The 22,286-nt window shown below is 36.1% G+C and overlaps 1 protein-coding gene across 7 annotated transcripts in view; it reads left to right on the top strand.

Annotated features, from left to right (window-relative positions):
• Positions 1 to 22,286, top strand: part of TBC1D32 (TBC1 domain family member 32) — an 88,637-nt gene that overhangs the window by 32,914 nt on the left and 33,437 nt on the right. For all 7 annotated transcript variants that reach the window (XR_011140184.1, XR_011140183.1, XM_068938159.1 and 4 more), the window contains 4 exons: positions 3,836 to 3,924; positions 12,190 to 12,312; positions 13,516 to 13,624; positions 14,448 to 14,541. Coding sequence is in view for 5 of the 7 variants with exons in the window: in XM_068938159.1 (XP_068794260.1) it covers positions 3,836 to 3,924; positions 12,190 to 12,312; positions 13,516 to 13,624; positions 14,448 to 14,541 (415 nt within the window). In the remaining 2 variants the exon portion in view is untranslated. The remainder of the gene's footprint in view (positions 1 to 3,835; positions 3,925 to 12,189; positions 12,313 to 13,515; positions 13,625 to 14,447; positions 14,542 to 22,286) is intronic.

Raw genomic sequence — 22,286 nt, 5'->3', positions numbered from 1 at the left:
ATAAATACTCCTATAAAGATATTTTTCCTGAGAAAATAATTAAAAATAATACAAATTCTTTCTTATTATTACTGAAAGATGTTGAAGTTTTCTGTATTTTGTATTTTATACAGCATGAGGGCAGTATATGCACATATCACTTCATGTTAACCTAAATTTTCGTTTTGAAGTCCTAAAGATAATACGAAATTTGTTGTCCAATTTAAAGATCTTTCCTGGCTTGTATTTGAAATGTGTTTTTCCAGGAAAAGTAACTTATATGCACATACCCAGATGTTCATATAATTGCATGCCTACACATATGTTTTATATAATCTTGTTTTATCACACACTGTGAATTCAAACAAAATCTTAAAAAGTCAATCCTTCTTAATAGTGCAGACCATTCGTACAAGCATAAAATCACTAATTGTAAAATTATTGATTAAGGGATATTTCAATCTTAAGTAAAATAGTATTACTATTTTGGTAGTTAAAATTATCCTGTATTATCTGCATATCCTGTATGTCTACATATCTTGTATGTCAACATATCCTTTGTTATTTAGTAGCTAGTGTTACCCTGTATCCAACCATAATGCACTTCTTTTTTTCTTATCTACATATCGCAAGAAAATTTGATCTGTGACCTTGAGTTGCACTTAAAATTAGATCTTTGCTAATGAGTCAGCAATTTGAATTGGCGTTGCATGGAAAAGTTCAGTGTAAACTCTGGATTCACAGTGAACTGAGTTGTTTAGACAGTGTGTATTGTAATAGTGTTTGCTGTCTTTGAAAGGATTTTTGTTGTTGTTCTGTAACACTGTTTAGGTGTTTTCAGGAGGAAATGTGGTGATAGGTATAGTTTATCCAACCTACTCAGTGTTGTTATGTCCACTAATGGATAGTTTTGTTCAGTAGTAAGGTTTTCTGAGGCACTGGAAGCAGGTTAGATGTGCGCTGAAGGTAGTGTATATTTGAGAGCTATCAGATTGAGGTAGATCTGAAGTAATAATTGTATGGCTTTTGAAGGCTTATGTCCCTTTGACATTTTAGCAACTTCAGCAGTTTGGTGGAATTTTTTAATTTTCCCAAAATAGTAATACTGGTACTATTGTTGAAAGTTTCCTGAACAGTTGTAGATACAGGTGTTTTGGATGGGGTTTGTTTCGCTTATCTGCCGTCCAAAAGGCAATTGTATAAGTCTAAGATAGATCCAAGATGAAGTAGTTAACAGAAAGAAAACAGGTTGTTTAAAGGGATGTTCATCTAACCTTAATTTATATCTAATGGGTAAGTCTAAGTACTCAGAAAACTTTGGGGGTTAGGCAGACACAGAGGTTTGTTGCAACCTTATATATGGTCCCTGATTACAAATAAGTAAAGTATTTAACTAGATAGAGCTATGGTTATAAAGGAAAGTAAAAGCAATTTCAGTGCCACTGGTAGATTTGGAATAAAATCTGTCAGTTACCATCCACGTAGGCAGGAATGGGACTAGGAAGGCCAAGGCCCGTTTGGAGTTTAAAATCTGGCAAGGGATACCAAGGAGAACAAGAAGAGATTCTTTAAATACCTCAGTAACAAAAGGAATACTAGGGAAAACGTGGGCTCACTACTGAATGGGGCAGAGGCCTTGGTGATGAAGGATACAGAGAAGGCAGAGATACTGAGAAGGCGGGGATACTGACTGCCTTCTTTGCTTTAGTCTTCACTGCTAAGGCCAGCCCTCAGGAATCCTGGGCTCTGGACACCAAGGAGAAAGTATGGAGAAAGGAAGACTTCCCTTGGTTGAGGAGGATCGGGTTAGAGATCATTTATCCAAGCCTGACATCCACAAGTTCATGGGCCCTGATGGGGTGCCCCAATGAGTGCTGAGGGAGCTGGTAGATGTCATTGCTAGGCCACTCTCCATCATCTTGGAAAGGACATGGAGATCAGGAGAGGTGCCTGAGGACTGGAAGAAAGCAAGCGACACTCCAGCCTTCAAAAAGGGCAGGAAGGAGGACCCAGGGCCAGTCAGCCTCACGTCCATCCCTGGAAAGGTGATGGAACAGCTCCTCCTAGATGCCATCTCAAAGCACGTGGAGGACAAGAAGGTGATCAGGAGTAGTCAACATGGCTTCACCCAAGGGGAATCATGCTTGACCAATCTGATAGCCCCCTATGATGGGACAACTGGCTGGGTAGATGAGGGGAGAGCAGTGGATGCTGTCTGCCTGGACTTCAGCAAGGCTTTTGACACTGTCTCCCATCACATCCTCACAGTCAAGCTCCGGAAGTGCTGGCTGGGTGAGTGGACAGAGGGAGGTGGCTTGAGAACTGGCTGGATGGCAGAGCTCAGAGCGTTGTGGTCGGTGGTGCAGATTGATCTGCAACGTTGTTCTGATCAGGCCCTCTGTTGAACCTTGTTCACTCTCTTCCTTCCTGATATCCCAAATCAAAGCTTGAATTGTTTTCTTAGTACACCTATACCAGTGCCTCCTCTTTCTACTGTTTTACAGGCTCCAAGCTTGGATGCATAGTTGAGAGAAGGAAGTTTTTGCCAAAGAAATAGCCCTTGGCATCTGACTCTTTGTACTTGCAAATATATAAAAAGCCCTAAAACCTGAAATGAATCAATTGCATGTATTACTGATTTTATTGCCAGCTACTGATTGTTTGATCATGTATCAACAGATTTGAGGTCAAAGTTGAATTGTTTTATTGTGAATTTTAACGTGAATTTTTTCCACTGTGTGGAGAAAGCACATTCTTTACAGCCCTATCCCCCAGCCCCCCCCCCCACCCCCGCACCCCAGAATCTAATAGGGGAAATATGGTTTCACTTTATTTTAACTAAGAATACATTTTAAGACGATAGTTTGCTTTGGCAAACTTAAAAGTTTTTTCTCCAACTGTGAATTTTACTTCTGGTATTTACTTCACTGTATATATTGAAATATCAGCTTTGGTTGATTTCCTGAAAGTATGGATCCTAAATTTTTTCTAATATGATATTGAAATGACTTATTGATCTGAACACTTGAATAATAATTCCCTGTGAGGCCATACTTATTAAACAGAAATAAAATGAAAGTTTGGATTTAATCCAGATTTCAAACAGCCCGTAAAGACTTTCCAGTTTGTTTTTCTGTATAATGTAGCAATCGGTTTCTAAGAAGATAACATCAGTGGATGTTTTTGTGCAGTTCTTGCTCTTTTTTTTTAATGAAGTTATTACTTTAAAAGCCATTTGGATAGGCAGTAAACCAGAGGAGATTTATGGAAGAAATAGGAAGCAGCCATAGGTCATTGTCTATTATGTTAGACTCTGTATGATGAAGGAAATAAGACTCAACATCCAAGCCAAACCTTGCTGCACATAGGATTGATAGCCATACTTCAAATCATTTAGTACTATCTAGTGTTAGAGAGGCTATTACACTAAAGGTATTGCTCTTTCAGTCTGGTATGCCTTAATTAATCATACTCCTGTGTTCATTTCATCAAAATAGTTAGATGTATGCACATTTCAAATATATAATAAACAGTTTTAGTGTGAATTAATATTAATTAAATATGAAGTAGAATACTTGATATGCTAGGATCTTTTTGTATGTTTAGTGATTTTTTTTCCTACGTTCTAAGTTCTTTTGTTTCCTGACCTTCCGTACTGGTTCTTCTAGCCTTTGACTTTAAGGGTGGAGAGCACGTCTTGTTAGAAAAATAATTTTTTTTTTTTTTTAATTATAGGTTTCATTTTGTAGTAAACATCCCTATGAAAAACAAAATATATTTGATATACAAATATATATTTTGATATACAAAATCTGAAGACATACATGAGCTTTTTTCACTTATCTTCTTTTGGCAGGATATCATTGACAGGCTTATAATTTTGAATTCAGAAGCTAAAATTCATTCCTTATTCAGTTATGAACAATCACATATGTTTGGTCTGAGGTAAGATGCTCTTTTTTTTATTCTTTGGTCACAATAACTAAATAGTATACAATGTGTTTTTATGCATTACTTCTGATGAGCTAATGTTGCTTGGTTTTTATTATGCATGAAGGTTAAAATCACTTTTTTTTGTTTGTTTGAACATAGGAAGAGTGAATGAAAAATACATCCTACAAAATGAGAATAGCAATGAATCTAATCTTATTACAGCAAATGGTTATATTGTAATATGATAAGCAGTAATAGGAATTGCTTATTGTTATTTTGTCTAGTTGATTGAAAAAGAAATGTGGTACATCCATCATAGTGTACCAAAATTATACCAAAATATAAAATAAACAAAGTATTTTAAATCATGCTCCTATCAGGCTTTGGTTTGTATAGTATCCCTGCAGTGTTTTTATTATTTTTTTTTGTTTTTTTTTTAATGTATCAGTTAAATTATCACTATTTTCACCAATACTCATTTTGAGAAGCACAGTATCATTGGATCCCAAATATTTCTAGAACCTGAAGGAACGTTTCAAATGTGCTGTCATGCTCATTTAAATGTGTTATAGTATTTTGACATAGAAATCACAGTTTCTCTATTTTGTTTTTCTAAAGCTGAAGAATACATAAATTTATTAGTTTACATTTTTGTTAGTAGTATCTACAGTATGTACAGAACAGTTAAAATAAAATCTCTGTTGGATTTGTGCCTCCTAGTATAGAAGATTTTGATAACCTTGCTTGGGCAGGTTTAAGGGTCAGTGGATTATGTACTGCAAAGTTAGCTCTCTTTAGCCGTATTTATACTATAGTATCACAATAACATGACTATATACTATGGAATGAATAGCCATAAATTATAGTATAAATTACTGATAAGGATGAGCATGGAGGTGATGAACAGTAACAGAGTCAGGAGTTACAAATACTGTTTTGGAAGAAGTCGCTAGCTGGATAGGAGTGAGAAGTCCTAAAATGGAGTTAGAAAATAAAGATGTTATTAGGTATTCAGGATTATCCTGACTCCATAGACTTGACAGAACTCCCACTGATTTAATTAGGGATATGGGAAAGTGAAATGTTCTGAAGTTTAAAATACTCGTTTGCTTTGATATTGTTTTCTACCTTTATCCGATGCTGCCTAAAAGAGGTAAAAGAAGAGACTTGTGCTGTGATATTAGGAACCCTTGTAGGTTGTAAGCGGAAATGAATTACTCTGTCTGAACGCAGAAGCAGTTAATTCCTGTAATGTAAGACAGTGTTAGGCAAGTACATGAATCCTGTGTTGAAGTTGTGTTGAATGTTTATAGTATTTTTAACAAGGCCTATATCCTGTGAAGCAACTGAACTACCCATAACTGCTCATATGAGCAAAATAACTAGTCCATCTATAGTCACATAAAAGAAGCCGTATATTTAAGCAGATAAGATAAGCTTTACAGTTCAGAAGTGAAAATTTTCACTGATCCCTGACCAAGTCAAAAAACAAGTGAAAAACCAGAGGATGGCTGTTGTTCCTCTTTTTCAGTTCATATGTAAAGTCAAACTGCCAAGCTTCAAGAAAAGATTAAGTAATATTTTATTTTTAGTGTGGAAACTTCCCGTTCATGAAAGTGGTAGACATCTTAATAATTAAGTTGTAAGTAAATGAGGGAAAGATTCTTAAAAGGTTTAAATGTCATTTTCAGTAGAGGCTTTTTCTTCTACAGAGGCTTTTGGAATCCCAGTAATACCAGGACTTCATACTTAACCTCATATTTAGCAGATTCAGTCTTCACTGTGCTGTTTAAGAGCCCTCCCCCCCACTGCCCCTTTTATTGTCTTTTGTATAAAAGAAAATAAGATACAATTTAGGGATTATGAAACAGGCCTGTGTATACCAGAAATAACGTAAGTGCTTATTTTCTTAGTGATTAAATGGCTTTTTAAGAGCGTGTGGGGCTTTCTATACAAATATTTTTTGCAAATAATAGAGAATAGGCACCGTTACCCTTTGATTATGACTAAATCAACTGCCTGCACAAAGAGAACTCGTACTATTACATAGTTATTCAGAGTTCCCTACTGAAATGATCTTGGAATTCTGGCTTATTGTTGCATGTACCATGTTGTTTACACTACTAAAACTTGCAAGAAGCTCTTACCTGTATTATTTTAACGAGAAAGGTATGTAGTTTATTTAAAATACCTTTTGAAACTAAGTTGTTGAAGCTTTTTTGTGTGCACTGCTGACTGCAGACATCTGTGTCTGTATTAAAACTTACAGGTATATGATTGTTAGGCAAAAGATAACTACATGGGTATAGAAAATCCATATAATAAACACTTGCATTCTTTTCTATTGTTTTTCCATCTTCATTGTAAACACACCCTCTTATATATAATTGTATTTTAATAATGAGGTAATTTCAGCATATGAAATAATTTTTTCTCTTAATTGCGCTTACTTTATTTATACTGCTGATTAACAGAATGTGTGATTGCAACCCAATGAAAAGAGCATTAATTATCTTGGTGTATAAAGACAGAAGGTATGAATCCTTAGCTTTGTTTTCCTTGGTTCAATATGCTGTTCAGAGTTACCCCTTTTCTCTTTAACAGAATGTCTCCAGCATCATGATTAACAGGTGCTTTTTAAAGGAGTTCTCATATAATTCTTTAAAAGTTCGTTCATTATAAATTGAAGTGAGACTTTTCATATAAAAGTATTTTTTCTCTATGACTTTTATCTTTAATTTAATCAAGTTAAATTTTCCCTTAAGAAAACATGACATTATTTTATGAGTTTCATGTTTTCTTCTCCATCTTCTGCTTGTGCAGCCAGAAAAGAGGCTATACCTCTTGTCTTCAAAATATATCTTTATTTTAAATATACTGACATAGCTGATGACATGACTGTCTGGTGTGTCTGATGGATCTTTTCATCACCAGCTTTTGAATGACAGGGCCAATACGTCTAATTCTGCAACAAAATCTGTGATGCTATTGGCTAGATGTACTCAAGAAGTCCTTCTCATACTAATGATGTGGCATTCTCTTAGATGCAGTTATGTCTTTGTGAATGAAAGCAAGCCATGAACAGTAGTTTGTCCTGCCTTGTGCCTTAAGGTTAGAGGAGGGAAGAATATGGTGAGACAAGGAAAGAATCAAGTCTGACAGTATTTCTCCCTTCCTCCAAATGTACCAGATTTGACTTGTCAGACCTTGGAAGGCTGAAAGACTGTGTAGTCCTCCAGTTATTTTCTGTCAAGCCTTATTTATTTAAATAAGCAGAAAAGATTGAGCTAACAATTAACTGAGCCATTCTCTGTTATTTTAACTGTTTTTTGTTTTTCAAAAGATATACATTTCTTTAGAAACTAGCCTAGTTCCTCTAAGCGTGCATTCTCGATGTGTGTGAGGGAAAGGACTTGTGCAGTAGTAATCGTTGGGGAGTGCACGTTTGTCCTGTAAATGTTGGTCTCCTGATTAATAATCCAAGCATAAAAGAAGATAAAACCTTCCATTATTAGCAGGGATGCGGAGTTGCAACAGGATGGTGTTCATCTGTTTCCACATTATGTTGTAGTATAGTTAATGTGGTTTATAGTTAGTTTATATGTTAATACAAGTTTGTCAGGTTTATTAATTTAGAACAGTTTAAATAAAATAGGCTCAGCAGATCCTGTGGTAGGATTACATCACTTATTTATTGATGGCTTTTTTTTTAATTATTTACTTCATACTGAGGGAAATTAAAATGCTTCACTTCCTGCAATTTAAAATATATTTCACTTCTGAGTCCCACTTGTGCTGGCAAGAGATGCTCATGAAAGCATTTTTGTTTAGCTACGGAGAATCTCTTACCATTGGCAATCATGTTGCATGTGTTTTGTAAATACATCCAGTAGCTAAAGTCCTGTAGGTACTCTTTATAAAATCTTTTTCATGTGGAAAACATCATAAGGAATATATCAGTCCCTCAGTTTTCTTGCTGGGAGGAGCATGAGCCCTAAAGTAGTAAGTATCTCCCAGTACTGCAGTATCAGAGGTGTAACTCAAGGTAGTGATAAATACTCTGTATCCAGAAGCTCTCATCTCTTTTCCAAACTCATATGAATGACCTTTTCCTTCTGTGGGTCAGTAAAAAGCCTTGATGCTTTAGAAGACCACTTCAGAGGCCTGTTTTCTCTGCTCGTTATTAATGACCTTTGTTCTATCAGCAGAGACACCATGCAGGGCTTCCCAGTGCACCTTGTGGTTTAAACCTGACTGGGCAGCTTTTGGCTTCTTCTTTTTACTAGCCATTGTCCTTTGTCTACTGGTCTGGCACACTTGACTCTTTAGATCTGTATTCTCATTGGCGCTCAGGCAGTTTTTTGGAGTATAATAAAGAGTAAATCAAATTGGTGATGTAGACTCTGATGTTAAACATGTAGAGGTTGTCCCCCGTGGGGATGACACTGGAATCATTTAAGAAAAATTTTGTTTTGGAATTTTCTGTTCGTATCCATATTCATTTAGCAAGCAGGTCTCCTGCTACTGCAAAGAAACCTGGTGCTGTTTTTTTTTTTTTATTCCTGCGATGGATGGACTTGTTCCACTTATGAAATTTTGTTTTATCTTCTTTTGGTGGGGCTATTAAAACTACTGTATCCAAGAAGGGTTCTTTGCATCTTTCACGTCCAGGAGAGCATTTACAGGCATCCGTGAAGTGAGGATGTGGACAGACTTTGAGATTAAGGTTGGAAAGGAGATAAGTTATGACAGTAAGGAAGAATGTGTTATGGGGTATAGTAGGAGCTGTGGAAAACCAGAATTGGAGTTACCATAATAAGAGATGATGGCTGAGAGAGGTGTGGTTTGAGCTTGGAAGAAAAGCAGGTAACTGAGGAAATGAGAGTATAAGGAACACCAAATTATTTTGTGTTCATAAAAGGAGCTTAAATAAATTTGAGAAATAGTGTAATAAGCCATCTTCATAATGGGTGCTTTTTAATAAATCAGAGAAATTCATAGGTACCCCTTCCCCATTCAGCCGTGACCCCATATTTTCACTAATTGTTTTTTGCCCTGATGTACCTGTAGAAGCCCTTCATATCTCTGCCCAGATCCATTCCACCTGGCCTTTGGCTTTCCCAACTCCATCCCTGCATGCTCAAACAGTGTCTCTGCATTCGTCTTTGGTCACCTGTCCCTGCTTCTGCCTCTTGTACACTTGCTTTTTAGGTTTAAGTTTAGTCAGGAGCTTCTTAGCTTCTTATTCATCCATGCTGGCATTCTGTCACCTTTACTTGATTTCCTGCTTGTTGGGATGGACCATTCTTGAGCTTGGAGGAGGTGATCCTTGAAAATCAACTGGTTTTGGGCCCCTCTTCTCTCAGGGCCGTATCCCATTGGATTCTTCTGGCAGATCCCTGCAGAGGCCAAAGTTTGCTTTCCTGAAGTCTGGGGTTATGATTCTACTTTATGCCCTGCTCTCTCCTTGCAGGATCCTTGACCTCTCTACCGTCTCATGGTTGCTTCAGCTAAGGCTGCCCCTGACTTTCACATCCCGGACTAGTCCTTCCTTGTTTATAAGTACCTTGTTTATAAGTATGAGATCCAGCAGAGCATCTCTCCTTGTCAGCAACTCAATCATCTGTATTAGGAATTCATCAGCAGCACACTCCAGAAACCTCCTAGATTGCTTGTGCCCTGCTATGTTGTCTGTCCAGCAGATACAGAACAGCAGACCACAGGCTGTTCAAGTCTCCTGTGAAGACCAGGGCCTGTGAATGTGAGATTTCCTCCAGTTATCTGAAGAAGGTTTGATCTACCTCTCCTTCTTGATCGGGCAATCTATTGCAGACACCCACCCCAGTGCTGCCCATGTTGCACTCCAGGCACTCCCCTTGCCCTCTCACATATAGGGCAACTCCTCCTCCTCACCATCCCTGCCTGTCCTTCCTAAAGAGCCTATATCCACCCATGGCTGCATTCCAGTTGTATGAATTATCCCGCCATGTCTCTTTGACGAGGCTGTGATGCACACAGATTTCTAAATCCTCCTGTTTATTCCTCTTACTGCATGCATTCGTGTATAGGCACTTCCTGTGGACACACTTCCAGTGAAATAGCAAGAAAATACAGAAGTGTACTGCTATAACAGTCTTTCTCTGCTCTGAACTTTTGTCCTCTCCATACGTTTGTATTTCAGAAGCAAATTTCTCTTTTCTCTTTTGAGCTTTTTGTATCTGATCATAGTTCAATGCAAACAGTATTTGAACATTTGAAGAAAAACAATTAATTTGGTTCTGAATTTGGCTGGAAGGAGGAAAGTTTTTTTAAATATATTTTAGAATTTTTTTTTTAAGTAGAAGGTAGAATTCTCAAACAAAACATTGCTGAAAGTTGGAAGATATGCTTTAATGTCATTGTATATATTTGGTCAAGTTTTATACCCTTTTCATAATCATACACTCCTTATAGGTAGGATTGGGCTCAGTGGTCTGCTCCAATTCTTATGTCCCAAACATGAAAAAAAGCAAAACAAAACCCAGCAGCCATATTCAGGCATGCTCAGAAATATGCAGACTATAAAATGTGATTTTATTTTTTTGATTTCAATTTTTAGTATATACATTTATTACTTTGGAACGTAGAAGAAGAGAGTATTACCTTTTATCAAATACCTCTACTTTAAGGATTGCATTTTTAGTTGCATTTTTCAGTGTACATTAAAATTTCAGTAGAATGCTCCAGCATTCTTACTGCTTACATTAGGAATGTTAGGTATATTTTGTCATTTATTCTACCACTGTCCCTTCCTACCTAACTCTCTATGGTTTGTTTTGAGTTTTTTGCTCTGCCTTCTGTACTAGAGGAGATGCTGTAAACATTCTGAGCCATCACAGTGTTTCCCAAGAAGTTTTCCGCAGCTGGAAACCTCCCTCACGTTCTTTGCCTTTAAAAGTCATGACGGTTAACAGAAGTAATTGTGTATCTTCATAATAATTCCAATGCTCTTTGTATATATTTTACTTTCTTGTATGCAATAATAAATGTTATTGCTGAACTGTCATTTTTTTTCTTTTTCACTTTAGAGGAATACTGAGAATGATCCAATGTCAGGAAATAGTTAATAGAAAATAAATAGATCTTGAAGAGAAATGAAACTGAGCAGATCAATGTTATTAAAAACAAAACAAAACAAAACCCCATAGTCTTGGCTATTTATTCCTTGGTTACAATTTTGTGAATTTTCAGGTATTAAACTACGCACAGAATGGCTTGCAAATTTTTACTGTTGTCGGTAGAAGCATATTGAAAATTATGTGGAAGAAAATTGGCGTTGACTAACAGTCCAGAAACTTCACACAATATAAGACTTGATAGGAACCAGAGAATACATGTGAATGCAACATATAATACTAAGGCTTAATTTATGATGTGTTCTGTGACTGTGACAAACAGTAAATAAGAAGAGCAACGACGTTTAGTCATATCTTTTTCCATGAATGGAAGCCTCCAATGAAATTATTCTGTTGCTGTATTAGAGTGAATAGATTAGGTTTTTTTTATTAAAAAAGTAGGTAATATAATTTGGATTACCCTGGCTCAGATTTTCATGAAATATATTGAAGTAGAGCACTGTCACTGTTAATTTGGCCTGAAGTTGTAAAAGAAAATTATATTTAATGTGCTGTCATGTGTTTTTGTGATTATTAATAACTTCATTTACCATCCTATTCATTTCTCTAGCATTAAAAAATATCCCCCGAACAGATGCATTGTTTTTGTTACGTGTTAAATCTTTTTTTTACTTTTAGTCTGTGTTAAATTTGATTATAGAGAAGTGCTTAAAAGACTATTTTCTAATGGAAATACGTATTTTTATCTTGATTTTATTTTCCTCAAGGATAACTTGATTCTAAGTTGCCTTACAAGCCTATTGTTGTATATTATTGTATAATTTCTTCACGTTTCACATAGAATGTCTTATTAAGTCTGTGTCATGTTTGTTTTTTGTGATATAAACACAAAGCAGACTGACTAGTGAATGTTTTATCTGCTTGTTTAGTGCACAGGGAAAATCTGTTGGGAACCACTCCCTATTTACTCAGGACTGTGCCACTTGAGTGGCTAAAAAGGATATAAAAGAGTACACCTGACCCAGTTCCGTCTGGATGTTTTCAGGCATTTATTTATTTTTTTTTTCCATTTTGAGATCTCATAAACATGTTCACCTTTGTCTTACTCTGCGTTTCTGGGTTCTTGACTGATGTGCTATCATTTCAATGTGTCCTTCTACAGGTTGTTAAATGTGCTGTGCTGTGATCTCAATACCCTGTTACTTTTAGAGACTCAGTATAAAGTGTCACAAGTTTTACTAACGGCCCAGGAGGAAAATGTCATAGAAAATTCTGAAGGACCAGGGTAAGAAGTGACAAATAGAAATGTTATTTCAACTGTAAAACATTTTTCCTGAAAACATTTTTATACTTTACGGGCTATGTTTATACAAACGCTCTCACTGAAATTAGCTTCTAATGTATGTGAGTTTACATGCATGTTTGTCATCGATCTTAAATTATGAAAAGATATAACAATGTTGTTCTTCCTTCTTCTTCCACTTCAATAGTGTAAGAAACAGAAAAGCAAATGTTTTTCTCATTTTTGTGGTCACAAATCTTAAGAGTTATTTGCTAAAAAAAAAAAAAAAAAAAAGAGCCACAAATGTTCTACTTGCTATTCTTCTAAATACGATTTTCAAATTGTATTACATATTCTTTTATACATATTATATATAATAATAATGTATAATCACATATTAAAAGTATCATCAAAATCTTGTTTCTAGTATTTATGACTTAATCAACTCTCCAATTTATGTACCTTTTCACTGTTGACTTTTAAATAAAATTGCACAATGCATGCTTTCAAAGGAAAAGTGTATTTGCAGGGCAGTGGCAGGCATTCATTCACAGATAGTTTATTTGCTGTTTCTCAGCATGTTGAATGTTAAGAACTTTTCACTTGCTTGCTGTATGGGACAGGTACAGAGCTTAAATCAAACAATATGAGCTATATGTCAGCACACATAAATCACTGTTACATGTCCCTTGAGTATGAGACCTACTCCTTAAACGGAGGTTTAGAAACTTGGTATATAAAAGCTAATTTTTATTCCTTTTAAAAACTTCTGTACCTTGAGCTACACAGTGATTTCAGACAACAAGTAGAGCTTGCCTTTAGTTCTGAATAACTGCTTTTTCAAGGAAGCAGAAATTTGCTGGTTGGCCAAATTAGGAGCTAAATTTGACGCTCCATTAGCAGTCTTCTGCCCTGACTGAGCATGTGAGCATAAAAACAGTTCTAAAGTTTTCTACTCGTGACCACTAATTGCATAGGTGTTTCCAATGAGTAGTAGATAGGGGGAGTAAAAAGTTAGGACAGTGCTTTCAGACCTCTCAGAATAGTCCATGTTTCTGTTTATTTCTTCATGCTTATGTGTTGTCAGAGTCTTAGTTTAACTCCGGTGTGTCTCTAAAGTTATTTTTGTTCTTTAATATTTTCTGAATTAAATGATGGTAAATCAAAGTGATTCTGATTTTGTTTTTCATTTTTTTTCTTCACCAGAGATTTTATAATTGATGGTCTGTCAATTGAGAGAAACCATGTTCTTGTTAGGATAAATCTTATTGGAGGACCACAGGAAAGGATTTTGCCTTTAAGAGTACTAGATAAGGTTAGAGTGAAAAATTTTAACTGCTGCCTTTATTAATTGAAATTTTTTCTTGATAATTCAATATGTGAATATTATTTAACATTAGGAAGCAGAGCTCACCTTTAGTTTTATAAAGAGCTGACATTTGTAAGAGGAGATATACTGAAAAAAAATGTATTGTTCCTGGCGTTTGGGGTTTGGCATGTGCCTAGAACATGCCATGTTAAAATGAGATTTTTTTCTGGTGTATTTAAATGCTGCTTCTCCCACCATGAGAAAGAATACAGTTCACCTAATTTTTATTTTTATATTCCTATATTTTCTTTATTAGCTTTCCATCTGTTATGCCTTCCTTTTATGTGATGGTTTTTCCTTACCTACATTTTCATCTGCAGTATCTAATACCTGTAGCTTTCATTGGCGTTCTAACGGTGCAGTGTTTGTCAAGCAGTTCCTTTAAGTATTCTCTTTCTCACTGGCTGTCACTCTCATAAAGATGAGATGCAAATTACTGTCAGCACAGCAAAGACAGCTAGATCAATGTATAAAAATGGAAATACAGTTTTTATTTTGTTTTTTTTGAGAACAGCAATTTCCCTTTTGGTTGGAAAAAATGCTAAAAACTGTCAGTGGTGTTTACCAGCACAGATTCTGGTTCAAATGCTTTTTGGATTTTTGTATCCTTTTACTTTCATTTTAATTGTGGAATATCTCATCTTAAGTTCTAGTATCAAGCATAGTTTTGGTGCATAGGCGATAGTTCTGTGAACTTTACCTCAGTATTAATTAAGCAAATGCTATTAATTCATCTCCTAACTTAATTTCTTTCTGGTTATGTTTCTAGGGCAGTGATCCATATCCTTGGCCAATGTTTTCATCGTTCCCTTTGCCAAAGTGCTATCTTTTGAAAATTCCTAGGAAAGCTGATTTCAGACAAGGTACAGGGCATGCAAATAGTGTAGATCTCAAACAAGCGTCTTTGTTGATTTATTTTTGTTCCTTTCTCAGATTATAATCTCATAAATGCTTCAGGATCGTTTTTGGCTGCATGTTGTTGGTTGCATTTGTAGCTAAAGAAGTTGGTTTGTTTTTGCTTGTCTTAACTTGTATAGTTGTCAATCTGCAAAGCTCTGTTTAGTAATCTAATTCTTATGCAAACTTCAAGATTAACCTTTTGGCAGGTCTTAGGTGGGTGACTCGTGAGATATATTGATATTATCTCTCTAGTAACTGAAGCAAGACAGTACAATTAAACTATAATTTTTTTTGGTGCACTATTTTTTGTATTCAGATCCCTGTGTTTACAAAACTTGGTGGTGTTTAGGATAGTTGCTTTCCACATTGAACATCAATTTGGAATGTGGACCGACTGAAGAACCCCTTTGAAGAGCTACGTAGGCAAAGCAGTTTAATTCATATAAAGAATCTATTTTCAGATTTTAATTTGTATAGACAATGCAAAAGAATGTGCTAAGTTTTTCATAATAAGTAAATCGTTCTTCGTGTTTGTTCATGTTCACTATATCCTTCAGAGGTATTTATTAGAAATTACTTGTGAATTTCTTTAGCAGATGCAGATTTTCAAAAAGTAATAGAAATTAAGAGTATGCATTAAGAGTGGAACAAATATAAAATGTTCTATTTATAGCTATCGAGACAAATAATATTATTGAAAGAGCTGTCAAATTTATGAAGAATATATCAGTCTGACTTCCTTCTCTGACAAGACAAAAGGCCGTGTAATTATAGAAGAAGAAGAGAACGTTTTCTGTATCTTTACCTTAGTAATACTGTTACATGGTTCTCAAGGCAGTTTTCATAAGCCAAGAATTAAAAAAAAAAAGTTCTAGATCGAATCACCATAAAATGGATGCCCATTTGTTTAAAGAAATGTCTTTAAGGAGCAGTTACTGCTGCTGTCAAATTGGAAAAGCATGTTTTGGTGTATGCCACAGGATCTGTCTCAGTTCTCTTGTTTGGAGTAACTCTGTCACTCATCAGTAACAAGCTAGATAATGGAATAAGGATTGTATTTGTCGCTTTTGGGGATGAGAACCAACTGGAAGTAGAGCTTGGTGAAATCTTATCAAGTAATGCTAAATCTGCTAAAAAGAAGTTTCAAGGGTTTGCAAATAAGTTTGATGAAGTATTGAAATACTTTTATTTGAAATGGCATTTTTTGGTGTTAAAGGTAACAAGTAAAAGTTTGTGTAACTTGAAAATGAACAAAATATTTAGTTTCATAGTTAAATGTAACGTAAACAAATGCATTCATTCAGTTGAGTACCATTTAAAAAACCCTAGTTCCTTCATCAAACTACAAAAAAAAAGATTTTTTGGTTACATCTATAAAAGACAAGAGATAATTCTGCCAGTCAGTTGAAGCTGATGAGTCCTTGGGTGGTTTACTCTAGGCTACCATGGGCACCACAGTTTGAGGAAAACATGTATTTGAGAGATTCTAGAGCACAGTGACAAGAATCATAAGTGACTCTGAAATGTTATATATGAGTACCAATTGGAATAATTGGAAGTGGCTGATGCTTTGAAGACAGAGGTGATGCAAGTCTCTAACTATATTAAAGGGGTTGTAAAGAGGGCAGATGGATTTATTTTTAATATGCCTGTGCAGAAAAATGAATAGTTAGTTGAATTGGCAGTAAAATTTGTCACAGATTAATAAAAAAAAATTCTAACAGGATGCATCTGGAAATCATGAAATATTTGTTGGAAGTTTTAAGAACAACTTTTCTGAAGTTGTGAATACTTAGAATTCATGTTGTGGTGTTACTTAGGCATCTTGCTTGGAGGTTTTAAGAACAGCTTAGACAAGTAGTTCCTAGATTTTAATTCTGCTTCAGTGCAAGGAGATGGACAGGGCTCGCACAGACCTCATCTGAATGGCAAGAGTTCTGCATGCATGCGAACGCTTTTACTTTGTGTAAGTGGGAATGGATGACTGCATTGTTATATATATCACTAATAAGCTAAGGTCACACAAAATTTCTGTAGTTTCCTGAGGATATCTGTGTTCGAATTTCATACCATGGAATCTTTTTAATGTAACCTGTGTGGTGTAATTTCTGTCCTCTATTTGTGTAGTTTATATTATATGAATAACTAAAGCTGTTGGATTCTTGGCACTGTGTAAGAATGTAGCACTTCTTTGACTGAAATGGAAAAGGTTATACCTGTAGGTTTTATTCTCTCTGTCCTGACCTCTTATTTACGTCCTCTCTTCTCACCCAGGAGACAGATACCTGAAGAGAAGCTCACCTTTTCTTTTTCCTTTCAAAATTGGTTCCTTGTCCTATTATTGTTCTGTTAGCTGTGAAAATATAACCTGAGTGTTTTTTTGTTTGTTTGGTCGTTTGTTTTGTAAGTGGTATCTATGGAATGGATGTTGGAGATTACTGGGGAAGGAAGAAGAAATATTAAGATGCACTCAGAAATGACATTACAGTCTCTGAATATGTTTTTCTTCTGACCCTTCCTTCAGATGGTGTTGAAGGACGGATGCAATAACAGAACCTTTATTTCCCAGGTTTCTCTCTTAGGACAAATGCAAGTGGCCTTTTTGAGTGCAAGCCAAAATTACTCAGTGAATATTTTGGATCCAGACTGGGTGTTGCTCTCTGAAGAGGACTACTGAGGTCCGGGAGCAGAGAGTTTCCTTTCCATGGTCGCAGACCTCATGTAGCTTAAGGTTGTAACTAGTTAACAGAAGCCATAGATAAAACTTCTACATAAACTAGAAATAAAACTAAAAATAAAAAAGTAACATGTGATGGGTGGTCGTTGAAAAAGGCTTATTCACATTGAATTTTCTACCAAGAAAATCCAAGAACTAGTATTTTCTTCCATCTCTTAACTCTTTTGAACGACAGTAGTAAATATGAGCAGTGGCACCTTTCTGGTTGAACTGTTTGGGTAGAGGGGAAGATTAGCTAGCTGTAAGAACAAGCAGAGCAGTGCTGACTCTGCAGAGTGACTGGAACACCTGTTTCCCAGTAGCAAAGCCTGAAGCCTGCATCTTGGAGAGCACTCTTACTATGTACTATGTCCTGCTGTGGTGCTTGCAAACACACTGGCAACTGGATATTTTGCCTCACTGAATTGAAAATGAAGCTATCATCATTTATGCAGGCAAAATTAGTCAATTTTATAATGGTACTTTAAATGGGTAGAGTCACCCAAAGGGTATATTTGTATTTAAGGAAAATCTGTAGTGATTCACTCTTAATAAATATCTACCCTCTTTTTGCAGGTGTTAGGCATTTGTCTGAATGGTATATGTCGCCTTAGGAAAGGGTATATGGAAAAATAAATTTGCTGAGTTGCAATTTAATTTGCATTAATTATTTCAGCCAGTATTTAGAGTTGGAAAACTATTGAAAAGCAGTGTTCACTTCTTCACTTCTGTCAAACATAATTCATAGTGAAGCTTCAAATGATTTATGGAGATCATTATTTACATGTACAAATTATGCTATTTCCACTTGTTTGCACTGCAGCAAGATACCGTATTGCTTTTCTTTTGTCTTAATTGTGCCATTATTTCAGTAACATAATTTGAGAAGGAATTGTTAAGTGCTTTTCAAAGAGTAATACAGTTTTTTGTTATTCAGAGTAAAGCTATTAAAAATAGTAGATATTTTTACTTGTAATATTTAGTGTAGGTTAAAGTTAAATAACAGTAATATTTACTCTTCTATTTGCTCAAAGATCTCAAAGATCTGTGATTTCCTTCTTCTAGCTCTGCATTGACAGTTGTTCTTCAGAGTGCTTGAACACTACAGCCCATAAGTTTCCTACAGTGATGCTGAGCACTTTCTTTATATATAGACACTCCATTCCTTAAGCTTACTCTCTTCCTGACTTGTGCAGTCCAGAATTGCTACCAAAAATCCTTTGTGTAATATTCTAAAAGCGTTTTAATGTTTTATCCCAGCTATTGTTCTCTGAGTCCTACCTGTGCTTTACACTCTGATTGAATGGGAACACGCACCTAGGGAGCAGTAACCCCAGGCACCAGTACGGGCTGGGGGTTGACCTGCTGGAAATCAGCTCTGCAGAGAAGGACCCGGGAGTCCTGGCGGACAACAAGTTAACCGTGAGCCAGGAATGTGCCCTTTAGGCCAATGGTATCCTAAGCTGCCTAGGAAGAGCATTAGGTCGAGGGAGGTGATCCTCCCCCTTTCCTCAGCCCTGGTGAGGCCACATCTGGAGTCCTGTGTCCAGTTCTGGGCTCCCCAGTGCAAGAGAGACATGGAGCTACTAGAGTGAGTTTCAGCGAAGGGCTACTAAGATAATGCAGGGCCTGCAGCATCCCTCCTATGAGGAGAGGCTGCGAGAGCTGGGCCTGTTCAGCCTACAGAAGAGAAGGCTCAGGGGGGATTTGATCAATGTGTATGAGAAGGGAGGGTGTCCAGAGGATGGGGCCAGACTCTTCTCAGTGGTGCCCAGCGACAGGACGAGAGGCAGTAGACGCAAACTGAAAAACACAGGCAGCTCTGTCTGAACCTGAGGAAAAACTTCTTTGCTGTGAGGGTGACTGAGCACTGGAACTGGCTGTCCAGAGAGGTAGTGAGTAACCCGTCTGGACACAGTCCTGGGCAACATGCTCTAGATGACCCTGCTTGAGCAGGGAGTTGGGACTAGATGATCTCCAGAGGTCCCTTCCAACCTTAACTGTTCTTGATTCTGTGATTCTGTGAAATTAGCAATCTCTACTGTTACATTCATCTGTTGAAGAACAAACTACGTCAGCTTTCCTACTTTCCTGTTATCCTTTTTAATTTAACACAAATATCTCCATCACTTGCACTTCTGTGACTTGTCTTCCTTTCTATTTTGACTCAGCCTTCATGTATGGGCTTGTTGTGTTCTACTCTCTTAAGAAATTGCACTCAATTAGTGAAAGATAAAAGATAAATAGGTGGAGAAGTCTATTTGAAATGAATGCTGGCTTTGAAAAATATATATCCTTATATGGATTTATTTTCAATAATATTCAAGTATAGTGTAGTCAGGTTATCATTATCTGTTACTTAAGATCTTGAGTAAGATACACATAGATTTATAGATCTTAATCTGTTAGTCACAGAAAACTCTTGTTCTCATGAAACACAAGCAGATGAGAAAGGACATGTGGCATTTTTGATGTATGCTATAGCATTTATGAATTTTCCTAAATCTTGCTCACTATAGGCACAAAAGCTAACTGAAGAATAGTTTGAAGCAGTCTCCTTATAAGATCAGTTTAAACTTACAGAAACTTATAGTGTGGTAGCTAAGATTTTATACACACAGATACGCTCTAGGATGGTTATAGTGCAGTTTCATGGCTAAGATAATAAAGTGGTTAACTTTTTGACCATGCTACACAAAGTAATCAGTACTAGCACTGAGGAGGGGGTTGGGAAAATATAGCCACATACAGGGAGAAAGTATGGACTGCAGCCGATGACTTGAAGTGCCATAAGGTTCTCTAGCTGCACAGTTAGGGCATGATTTCTTGTTGTGGGTGAGCCTATTTAATAGCTCACTGACCTCAGAAGAGGAGGAGGTCTTCCTCATTTCCCTCCTCACCTGTTCCTTTCTTTTTTTTCTTCCTATTGCTGTTTTTTAATTCTTCTGTCCCCTCACCACACAATGCCAGTTCTGGCATTTTGTGCAAAATAAGCCAATTCAAGTCATTAATCTAGCAAAACTAGTGAACCCATTTAGTGACGTACCAGAAAAGAGGTAAAAGAGGAGCAAGCATTAATAAATTTTTCAAACACCTCCAGCCATAACATGAAAGCACACCCTTAGTAACAAGCTATAAGCAGAGGCCAGGACTGTGAGATAATTGAAGTTCTAACCATGTGATAACGTCGTAAGGAAAGTTACATTTACCTACTAACTTGTGAAAGTTAGCTGTCACTTAATGTCAGCTAATGTCACATGTCACTTAATACATGTCATGAGTTTTTTTGGAAACAATTTTCACTCAGAAATAAAATCAAGATGCTCTTAGATGTATGTTTTATTGTGATGATCTGCTGGAGGAAGTGATAGTCCATGCTTAATGGCAAACCTTTAGGAGAAGCAGTGGTCTCGCTGGAAGAAAATAAGATAACATGCCATAAATTGCCATAATGTGATACCAGTTACAGTAGGTAATGAATATATTGAATGTTATGCTGCAGGAACTTGATTGCATGGATCTAAAGCTTGTCTCACTAACATTTGAGTTTGAACGTTTGTCAGTTTTGTAAGGATCCTAAATCTTGAGTCCTCCTTGACTGAGGAGAAAAATCTATTGGTAATGTAAGTGCCACTCCTCAAGAAAAATGAGGTCTTGTTTTCAGTCAGTTGCTTGCCTGTCATTATTTTGATAACAGAAATGAAAATTAAGTGCTGACTTAGCAGTTGTGATGAGTGGTTAGTTAATATTTTACTGAGAGTATTTACTCCTGGATTTTTTTCACCTCTCCAGACTTTTTGCACACTCATACGTACGTATCTACATCAACCATATTTGGTACACATTTCGGGTGTCTTAAGTTTATTTTCTTTGCTAAAAATTACCTTCCCAGAAGAGCCTTAAAACAAATGCAGTGGTCTCTAGTCTTTAGCAAAATTTCAGGAAAAGATTGTAATAGGGTGGTGTTTATTTCCTTATCCTAGCAATGGAACATGTATTAGCATTGCAAAAGGCTACAACTTTAAAGAAGTTTTGGATCCATTGACTCTGCTAGCTACTAGCATGTACACTTTTCAGCGATCAGGGATGCGCGTGAGCCAGGTAACAGGTATTTGGACAAACATGGAGTTGTGTAGGAAAGAAAGTTTGGGGAAGTCTCGGACTTCAAAATGTGTTGAATGAAGCGGTTATATAGTGTAGCTAAAGCCTTGCAAATTGTAGTATAGGCAAAATAAAGATTTTATTTTGTAATGGCTGCAGTAGAGGAAGAGTATTGTAAAGACAAACATAGAAACAGCTTTTGAGGGTAACTTTGTAAAGAAGACCGGTGGTCGGATGAAGAAACCAGGAGGAAGCAGCAGAGATGGAAGGGTGATGGTCTTAAAATACTGCTGCTGTTGAAATTATTGGAGAATTTTTGTAGTAGTAGTATTTTGTTCAGATAAGTTAAAATTTCACCGTTGACTACCCAAATCTCAGCTTCTAATTTTCTGATCCTCAGCTGCCAAACTGAATTGCTGCAGTCCTCTGAGAAGTAAAATAACTGCTTAACTTGTAGAGGAGTATTATTTTACAATTCTAAGATTTTCATCAACCATCACCTTAAACAAAAAAAAAAAAAAAAAGCAGTGCAGGGAAGAGAAAGAACTAGAAATCCTATTGATATTACAAGCGTAAATCCTTTTTCACATGAAGTTTTTTTACTCACGGAAGCCATTCTTAGTGTCAGTGCATGTAATCTGGCAAGATACTGACTGAAGATTTAGTTATTTGAAGATAACAAAGGAATTTCATGTTAATTAATTTGGAAGAATTGTTACTGTTAATTATTAAATTACTATAATGAGCTTTTCTGAAATACTATGTATTGTTTTAATAAATTCCAATGATGGGGAAACAATCTGCTGATGCAAAGTGTTAAAATCTTTGGACCAGTTTAAGATAAATTATATGCAGTATAGTAATTCTGTTAATTATTTTAATCATCTTAAA

The sequence above is a fragment of the Struthio camelus genome, chromosome 3 (assembly GCF_040807025.1).
Source record: "Struthio camelus isolate bStrCam1 chromosome 3, bStrCam1.hap1, whole genome shotgun sequence".
Taxonomy (NCBI): Eukaryota; Metazoa; Chordata; class Aves; order Struthioniformes; family Struthionidae; genus Struthio; species Struthio camelus.
This window is presented reverse-complemented; position numbering and strand designations above follow the sequence as displayed.